The 10,000-nt window shown below is 49.2% G+C and overlaps 1 protein-coding gene across 4 annotated transcripts in view; it reads left to right on the forward strand.

Annotated features, from left to right (window-relative positions):
- The window catches only part of nav1b (neuron navigator 1b), a 102,577-nt gene that overhangs the window by 55,840 nt on the left and 36,737 nt on the right, over positions 1 to 10,000 (forward strand). For 2 of the 4 annotated variants that reach the window (XM_076268763.1, XM_076268765.1), the window contains exons 5-7: positions 3,728 to 4,034; positions 8,147 to 8,951; positions 9,832 to 10,000. The exon at positions 9,832 to 10,000 is cut by the window's right edge and continues 281 nt beyond it. In XM_076268763.1, the coding sequence (XP_076124878.1) occupies positions 3,728 to 4,034; positions 8,147 to 8,951; positions 9,832 to 10,000 (1,281 nt within the window). The remainder of the gene's footprint in view (positions 1 to 3,727; positions 4,035 to 8,146; positions 8,952 to 9,831) is intronic. The other 2 variants (XM_076268764.1, XM_076268766.1) reach the window with 1 other exon arrangement.

Raw genomic sequence — 10,000 nt, forward strand, 5'->3', positions numbered from 1 at the left:
GCACACACACACACTCCTGTTCTACACATGCTAGTGAGCTCTTTCCCCAACATGGTCCACATCCACCCACTAGCACCATTATTACTTCCAGAGAATGTTTTGCTCCCCAAAAATGTTATAAAAATGTTAGTGTACCGCTTGCCAGTGCATGTCAGATTTGAGTCACAAAGGCATTTGGCACTGCCGTACAAGTTTAGGTGTTAGTTGCCAGTACTATACTCTGTTTTAAATGACATTTGCCAGTGCTCATTTTTGACAAGATTCTTCAGTGCTATATGATACTTTAAAGAGGACCTGCCAAAACTGTACATTCGTTCAAGGGACATCTCATCTCTCAAGCAGCTATGTTCACTTAACCTGACTCTCGCCAGATGAATTTTGTTCCGCCTAGCTCCACTCATCAATCTGGGATCGATGCATTGGAGTGGTGTTTCAGAAGGCTGGGCCTTATCAAAAATCCTTGCATATGATTGGATAAGCCACTTGTCTGTCATCTATTGACGTGCTACTTAAACCACTCACATCGAAGCCAATCCGTGACGCTGAGAACAGCCTCACAACCGCTTCTACGCTACGTCACATCTATGAAACTCCCGCCCTGATTGGCTCTACCATAAAATCTGGTGCCGAAATCGCTCTCAACGGAAGCGATCCCAGATGGATGTGAGTGGAGCTAGGCGGAACAAAATTTATCTGGCGAGAGTCAGGTTAATGTTCACTTCCCTTTATAGACACTCATTAAACTGTCATTCTTTGGGAAAAGGGCACTTCTACTGTGCATCCTGTAGCCTATATATATACATTCTGGGTTGACACATATGGTTGCCCGTACGCTGGAGTCGATATCTGATCTATATATCAATTCCTGCATTTAGCCCACTCGTCCGTTGGCCCTGGTCAGGTGAGTCCTGCTGGACAGCAGACACAATAGAGGCTGTATTGTATTAGGAGTGGAGTGTTGGCCTCGGCGGCCGTGTTTACCGTGGTGTCGGTCTCGGGTCCCCTGGGCCTGGTGTGTCAGCGTGTGTGTGTGTGTGTGTGTGTGTGTGTGTGTCTGTGTGTGTGTGTGTGTGTGTGTGTTTACCGTGGCGTTGGTCTCAGGTCTTCTGGCCAGGCGTGCCAGTGCTGTGCCTAAATTAGCCCGTCGCTTGTTTTCCCCCTTGCCAAGCGAGCGGACCGTGTGCCAGGGTAAATCGGTCTCGTTTGGAGAAAATCGTTTTTTGCTTTGCTTGTGCAGACGGAGCAGAGCTGAGCAGAACAGTGCCGTGGCCTAATGAGGCTATCTCTCAACGCAGGACCATGGTGTTTACTCCACTGGCAGAAAAGGCCTTTGTCCTGCTGCACACATGGACGGTGCATCTGAGTTCACCCAACACTCCTGTGCAGTTGCTCCTGTTGTGTTGTGCTGTGCTGTCCACCGCAGTCCTCCGGTTCCTTACGGGAAGCTGGACACGAGAGGCCAGGGCTCAACACCAGCTGGTCATAAACACACAGTCTCAGAGAACTCTGCAGGAGGACATTTGAAAATCAATGAGACGACAGAGGTGGAGACTGTGTGTGTGTGTGTGTGTGTGTGTGTGTGTGTGTGTGTGTGTGTGTGTGTGTGTGTGTGTGTGTGTGTGTGTGTGTGTGTGTGTGTGTGTGGTTAAGTGTGTGTTTAAGTGTGTGTGTGGGGGGGGGGGGTTGCATATGCATCTGTGGACAGTGCTTTACAGGAACTCTGACCATCCCTGAGGCACGTCTACTCATTTCCTGTGTGTTGTCTTGACGTCCATGTCTACTCATTTCCTGTATGTTGACAAGAATGCAAAACGCTTCAGAAATGCACACAGCTGTAAAACTGTGAAATGAAACAGAATATCAAAGTAGGCAGGTGGTCAGTCAGCTATGACATGGGCTGTGACAGGACTATGGGCTGTGACATACAGGACTATGGGTTGTGACATACAGGACTGTGGGCTGTGACAGGACTATGGGCTGTGACAGGACTATAGGTTGTGACATGACAATGGGTTGTGACATACAGGACTATGGGTTGTGAAATACAGGACTGTGGGCTGTGAAATACAGGACTATGGGTTGTGACATACAGGACTGTGGGCTGTGACATACAGGACTATGGGCTGTGACATACAGGACCGAGGGCTGTGACATACAGGACTGTGGGCTGTGACATACAGGACTATGGGCTGTGACATACAGGACCGAGGGCTGTGACATACAGGACTGTGGGCTGTGACATACAGGACTATGGGCTGTGACATACAGGACCGAGGGTTGTGACATACAGGACCCGTGGGCTGTGACATACAGGACTAGGGGCTGTGACATACAGGACCGAGGGCTGTGACATACAGGACCGAGGGCTGTGACATACAGGACTGTGGGCTGCGACATACAGGACTATGGGCTGTGACATACAGGACCGTGGGCTGTGACATACAGGACTAGGGGCTGTGACATACAGGACTATGGGTTGTGACATACAGGACCGAGGGCTGTGACATACAGGACTATGGGTTGTGACATACAGGAGATGGATAAGATGGATCACCTCTATATCCCCATTCTCAAGTCATAACCTAAACACACACACACACACACACACACACACACACACAAACTAACATGTCCTTTCCTACCCTGCTTTTTGTTCCATGTCACACTCGCTTTAAGTCTGTGTGTGTGTGAAAGAGGGATGTGTGTTTTCATATTGCATGCAGACGGTCTGATGGAGCTTTGATAAGAGGGTCTGTGTTTCACTCCCTGATAACAGTGATGATGACAAAGAGCCTAAGACTGTGTGTGTGTGTTTATGTGTGTGTGTGTGTGTGTGTGTGTGTGTGTGTGTGTGTGTGTGTGTGTGTGTGTGTGTGTGTGTGTGTGTGTGTGTGTGTGTGTGTTTCTGGTTTCTGTATATGTCTCTGCTTGTTCAGTGTGTGTGAGAAAGTTTGAGAGTTTGTATTTTAGATATGTATGTTTGTGTCATTGTATGTACTGTATTTATGTATATGTTTGCGCTCTTTGTAAAAGTATATTCCGTGTGTGTGTGTCCGTGCACGTGCGTGCGTGCGTGCGTGCGTGTGTGTGTGTGTGTGTGTGTGTTTTCGTGGCTTTGCACAAATGCGAAGAAGCTCTCAGTATTGGGGTGATGTTTGTGAGTCTGTCACCTGAAACAGAATCCTCTAGTTAAACCCCACGTTTACATGCCATGAAATCTGTGGCTCCACAGTTGGACTGTAAAACCACCAGAAACAACTGAGAATGTGTGTGCATCAGACGTAACACTTCAGTAAGCAGAGTGGATGTGTGTTTAAGCTATGCTCTCTTCTCCCCAATTGCATACTGTGTAGAAAAAATGTGTGTGTGAGTGTGTGTGTGTGTGTGTGTGTGTGTGTGTGTGTGTGTGTGTGTGTGTGTGACTCTTGTCTTCTCTGCCCCAGTTGCTTGTGGCTGAGAAGCAATCTTTGGTATAGAGTTGTGTGTGTATGTATTGTGTGTGTGTGTGCGTGCGTGTGTGTGTGTGTGTGTGTGTGTGTGTGTCTATGTATTGTGTGTGTGTCTATGTATTGTGTGTGTGTGTGTGTGTGTGTGTGTGTAACATTTGTCTTTTTCTCCTCCACAGCTGTGTGCAGACACTAATAATTGGTTTTAGAGACTAGAGAGTAGTGTGTGTGTGTGTGTGTGTGTGTGTGTGTGTTTGTAACTTTTGTCTTCTCCTCCGCAGTTGCGTACGGACGCTGAGAAGCGGTCACTGGTGGAGAGCGGCCTGGCCTGGTACAGCGAAGAGGGCAAAGTGGCACGCAAACTGGACGCAGGCGGAGCCTATGACACAGGCAGCCTGAAGACGGAGCCGTCCAGCCGCTGGAAGAAGAGCCGGCCGCTAGAGGGCGCTGCTCACGACAAGGCTGGCAGGGAGGTGAAGAAGCCCCAGAGTCTGGGTCAGCCGGGGAACTTCAAGAAGGGACGCAACCCTCCCGTGGGGGTCACCTCGCCCATCACACACACATCACAGAGCATGCTCAAGGTCGCAGGTAAGAAGGCCCATAGGACAAAGGTCATACTCAGACATTGCCTATGCAATCAGGGAAGGGAATTCATGTATTATTTGATTTATAATTTCTCGTTTAGTATCATTTAGTTGAACTGATTTATTTTATTTATTTTTTTAATGTTATACATGCAGGCAAAGTCAAAGACAGCATATGCTCATGATGTGAGAAGGAACTGTAACCCTAACCTGCTAAATCAAGCCATGACCTTAAGAATGCTTTGTGTTTTGTAATACGTAATTAGATGAAAGCACATTGCACTAAAACTTATCAAGCCATCACCTAACTATTAATCATTAAGTCCGTAGTTCCTTAAAACACAGTCATGTTTGGTGGAGCAGCAAAGAATATAGTTTTTGTGGAAAGTTGAAAAAAGTGTGATGTACCGGTACTTCCATAGCTGAGGAAGATAAAGGTGTTTGAGAGCGAGGGTGCCAAGTGCTGCTGAGATTAGATGAAAAGCCCGAAGCGCTAACTGCTGACCAGCCTTGTCTCCTCAGAGGGCAGACGGTCAGAGCGCTCGTAAAAACGCAGCCAGCCCTGAAATAGGGCAGACAGAGTCCCATCAGCGACGTGCCATCATGCCCATTATGCTCTCAGAGGAACATGAGGAGTCATGGCCGCAGTGGAGAGGGGTGTGGGCCGCATCTGGGCCAAGTGTAGGGTGGACGTGTTGGCGGAAGGTCAGCTCAGAACAGACTGCATGGTCACGCTCTTCCCAGTAAAGCTGAAATGAAAAGCTGAATGATGTTGTGATATTCAGTGCTGGGCAAACAAAAGAGGAGATGTTTGGTGTGGTCTGAGTCTGCACTCTGAAGTGCACTCGGAGTCCAACAAGGCCAACGGAGAAAAATGGGAGATGTTTCTTACGGAAACTTATATGAACACTCAACACTTTGAACTCTTATTGACTCATGAACCCAGACTCTTGAACTTGGAATTACAATCATGCAGACAGACACACGCACACACACACCCACGTGCATGCACAAACACACACACACACACACACACACACACACACACACACACACATACACACACACACACACACACACACACACAATCTTCTTGTGGAGGCCTTTTCCTAACCCTGTGTTGAGGGGGGGGTGAGGGCTGAATCTCACTGTGGAAATGCAGTTGGATGTGGGCTGATAAAGCTTTCAAAGCTTTCAAAACACAGACAGACACATCATCAGCATCTTTCCCTCTCCCTTTCTCTCTCTCTCTCTCTCTCTCTCTCGCTCTCTCTGTCTTTGTCTCTCTGTTTGTCATGCTGTGTAAATGCAGTTGGATATGCGCCGATAAGACTCTTTGAAAGCTTAAAAACACAGACAAGTCAGCATCTCTGTGTGATCTTGGCTCCTGTCCTGTGCCTGTCTTTCAGTGAGGTTTTCTTTTCCAAACATGCTCTCCCTCCATCTTTCTTCACCACTCTTTCTTTCTGTCTTTCTATCTTTGCTCTCTCTCTTTCTTCATCTCTTCATCTCTGCCTAACCCTCTTCTCTCTTTCTCTCTCTCTCTCTCTCTCTCTCTCTCTCTCTCTCTTTCCATCCCCCACTCTCTCTCAGTCCCCCCTCCCCATATGACCTTTAGGGGTTCCAGCCCAAACTCTGGGCTCTAGAGTACTAGTACACGGGGGTTATTCACACTGTTAGTCACCTGCTTTTCTCAGCCTTCTTTGTCCTCCCTTTATCTCATTTTAAAATAAAAACCACATGCTCCTCTGTCAGTCAGACATTTCCGGATATCCCTTTGATATGGGTTGGAATAAATTAATAAGGGCAGTCTAGAGGTGATGTTTGATTGCGATGAACTGATTCAGATTGTGGAACGCTGCAGGCCCCCGGGAACACAGACTATCATATGAAAATGTGTCGACATGGAGCTGCTGTCTGTTTTTACTGGTTGTAAGAGGATATGTGTTTGAGGGAGTGGGGGTTTATCTGTAGCTTTCTCATGCCCTGTGTCACGGTGGTTAACCCACGTAGCCCAAGGCCATGGTGATATTTCAGTAACCTTTCAGATGTGCATGCCAGAATACCATTTGAATGTCAGAAATTCAGCATTACTGAGATCAATACTCCATCTGCTATCACAGAGCCACATTAAAGGGCTGTGTGTGGCCTTGTGTGTGAAAGCAGGCCCACTGTAGAGAGATGTTACAGTATGAGCCAAAGATGGATTTGTGTGTGTGTGTGTGTGTGTGTGTGTGTGTGTGTGTTTGTGTTGGTGTTGGTGTGGGTGTGGAAGGACATTCTTGACAACAACAACTGAACGTATGTTGCAATGTCCCATTTTCCCTCTCGTGTTGTTTTTGGGTGTGCTCAATGTCTTTTTGCTTGGTGGGCTAATTATTCCTTTAAAGTAAGTGGAATACAAACGCTGCAATTACAGGGACTATATCCTCAGTTGGGACGATGGTGTGTGTCTTGGCCCTGCTGGAGTTTAGACTTAGCATTCTTATCGCCTGTTCAGCTGATTTTAACCAGGATATGATATGTGTTCTGGCATCATCTACGGCAAGTCCATTAGGACATTATTTTTCCTTCATGGTGCCTTTTTTGCCTTTACTCTCTGAGTTAATCCGAGCATTCTCTCTCCCCAATATCAGCTGCTTCCTCTGAAACCACAGCGCTAGTGCCCCTCCACTGCCCCTGTTTCACCCCTTCCTCCTCTTCCTCCTCTTCATCATCTTCCTCCTCTTCCTTTTCTTCTTATTCATCTGCTTCTTCTTCTTCTTCTTCTTCTTCCTCTTCTTCTTCCTGTTCTGTCCACCTCCTTCTTCAGTGCTCCCCTGTCGGTCTTCAGTGAGCCCATGTCGTGTTTCTGGCGCAAGTGTGCGATGGAGTGTGTGTTTGATGACAGCCACTTGGACTCATGACCGTATGAGTCATGGGGTGATGCGTTGGGTGGACCAAAAACACACACACACACACACACACACACACAGATATATACACACACAAACCCATTAACTTGGCCCATGAATCTTATTTTCAGTCAGACTCGCTAAACAGTGCCAGCTTACACTGCATTGCTCTTGTCTGGACCTTTAAAGGTGCAGCCGCTAGTTTTTGTTTTGGTTTTAAGTGAAGCTGAGCACAAACCCAGCCTGAATAAGGAGCCCATCTGTCTGCAGTATGTTGGGAAGAGGTTATATTAAAGGCCTCTCTCGATATGGACTGAGGAGGAGGCTGAGGGACAGTTGACACTGTATGGAAGACCTGGTGTTGTTTTTGAATGAAGAGTGTGTGTGAGCTTGCACGGTATGTCCCATGTTTTTGTTAGGCAGTGTGCCAGTGAGGGTACCATCAGTGCAGAAACTCTGGGAGTCTTGTCAGGCTGTTATCAGAACGAATCGGACTCAGTGTATGTGATATTTAAACATCTGAAAGTAAGTACAGATGTTTTTTGCGTTTACATTTCTGCCATGGTCATGATAAGGCCCATCGCATACCTCAAGATGACAAGGGCCCAGCTTAACCGTCCTGGGGAGAGACGTTCTGCTGTGGTGATGTCATCCATCCAGCTGTTTCAGTGCCCTCACGGCCGCTTGGAGTGTGTGTTTGAGCTTGACTAGCGCCGAGCGGTTCTTTCTCTCAGCGCTGACTAATTACCCTGAGGTTTGAATCAGAAACACAGATGTACTACACACACAGACACACACACACACACAGACACACACACACACACACACACACACACACACACACACACACACACACACACACAATCACATGACAGGCAAGACGAATAAGCCAAAGGCCTGATGCCCTACCCATGCAATCTGTGTTGTCTCACTCTCTCTCTCTCTCTCTCTCTCTCTCTCTCTCTCTTTCTCTCTCTCCATAAAACACTTCAGTCCACAGGGAGACATTAAAACATAAACCTTACGGAAAGACATTTCCATAAGTGCCCACTTTAACCTTAAGCGGCATGCATTCCAGCACACCCGCACACCCACACGTCTGCTCCTGATCTAATCCTGGACGCTAAATCATATGAGAAGTTCGCCTCTCGTGGACTGGAATCTGATGTTGAAATCCCCCCCCCCCTTTACCCACCCCTCCATTTCTCTCTGTGTTTCTCAGCAGTTCCTAAGGGCGACTCCAAGCTCGGGGATAAGGCTAAGATGGCGGTGAAGGGCACCAGTCTGCAGCGCTCCTGTTCCGATGCAGGACGAGACCGCGGCGAGCATCGCAAGCCCCCCTCGGGTCTGGTCAAACCCTCGGCGGGGGGGTCCTTCGGCTACAAGAAGCCCCCGCCGGCCACCGGAACGGCCACCGTCCTGACGGCAGGGGGCGCCACCATCTCCAGCGGCTCGGCCACCGTGGGCAAGACGCCCAAGTCCTCGGGCATCCCCATCAAGCCTGTGGTGTCCGGCAGCAGCCTCGGCGTGGGCGGGTTGGTGGCGGGCACCGGCGGGCGCAAGAACAGCTTCGACGCGTCCAGCTGCCACGAGCAGAGCTTCATGGCGCCCAACGCCCGCAGCAGCATCCAGTACCGCAGCCTGCCGCGGCCCGCCAAGTCCAGCGCCCTAAGCCTTACCGGCCAGCGGTCCACCTCGCGGCCCGTCAGCGGCGCCCTCGACAGCAGCCTGAGGTCCCTCAAGCCCATGCCCAGCTCCCCCATGCCAGGCACCGGGTCGGTGGGCCGCGGCGGCACCAAGGGTCGCAGCAGCAGCACCAGCGGTGGCGGTATCAGCGGCCCGGTCAACCAGACTGACCGGGAGAAGGAGAAGGAGCGGGCCAAGGCCAAAGCGGATCTGCTGGAGAGTGCCTGTCTGAAGGCCGAGCTGCAGGTGGACAGCGCCGGAGAAGCACTCACCAAAGTCCAGGGGCTCAGGAGGGCTAGTGCCAGCAAGTACCCAGAGCTGGCCTCTCCCACCACTCAGAGGTAGGGATCTTTGAGTGTGTGTGTGTGTGTGTGTGTGTGTGTGTGTGTGTGTGTGTGTGTGTGTGTGTTAGTGTGTGTGTATGTGTGCTTGTACATAGATTCCCAAAACTGTCCTCACCCACCACACAAGAGTAAGTGTGTGTGTGTGTGTGTGTGTGTGTGTGTGTGTGTGTGTGTGTGTGTGTGTGTGTGTGTGTGTGTGTGTGTGTGTGTGTATGTGTGTGTGTGTGTGTGTGGGTATGTGTGCTTGTACATAGATTCCCAAAACTGTCCTCACCCACCACACAAGAGTAAGTGTGTGTGTGTGTGTGTGTGTGCGTGTGCGTGTGCGTGTGCGTGTGCGTGTGCGTGTGCGTGTGCGTGTGCGTGTGCGTGTGCGTGTGCGTGTGTGTGTGTGTGTGTGTGTGCGTGTGCACGTGAGTGTGTGAAAGCATGTGCAAGTACCCAGAGCTGTCTTCTCCTGAGAGGGAGAAAGAGAGAGAGAGTGACAGAGAGAGACAGGATTGACTGCACCAAATCTGCAGTTCATGAATAACACATTAGAACAAAACTCAACACTCAAGAATGTCCTTAAAATCTCAAAGTCAACAGAACTTGCTTTGGAGGATTTCCGAGTGTTGTTTAGATTTCTGTTAGATATTTTAAAACCACAGCCTCTCAAATATTACACAAACAAGTGGTTTTAAATTCACTCTGTTGTATTCAATGAATTCACTCCTTAGTGTTAATCAAGCTGTAGGTAAAAATGAACATCCTGATTCACCCCCTAATTTATAATATCCAAATTAATATCCTCATTAAGGACCAACCCTGCAAGTCTTCAGTATTTCATCCTTGTGTTGGTAATGATGACCTGACCATGTCTTTGTCCACCTGTCAGGATGGTGAGCAGTAAGTCTCTGGGCCGCCCCCCGAGCCTGGCTCACTTGGACAAGGTCAACTCCAACAGCCTGGACTCGTGCGTGTCCATCCAGGACCTCCCGCCCAAGATCCCTCCCTACTCCAAGCTGCAGGACCTGGCTGGCTCGTCCTCCCCGTCCTCCACGGGC

This window comes from Alosa pseudoharengus, unplaced genomic scaffold (genome assembly GCF_046254945.1).
Source record: "Alosa pseudoharengus isolate Yale_2024_CS ecotype anadromous, Long Island Sound unplaced genomic scaffold, YU_APseudo_1.1 YU_APseudo_1.1_scf_5, whole genome shotgun sequence".
Taxonomy (NCBI): domain Eukaryota; kingdom Metazoa; phylum Chordata; class Actinopteri; order Clupeiformes; family Clupeidae; genus Alosa; species Alosa pseudoharengus.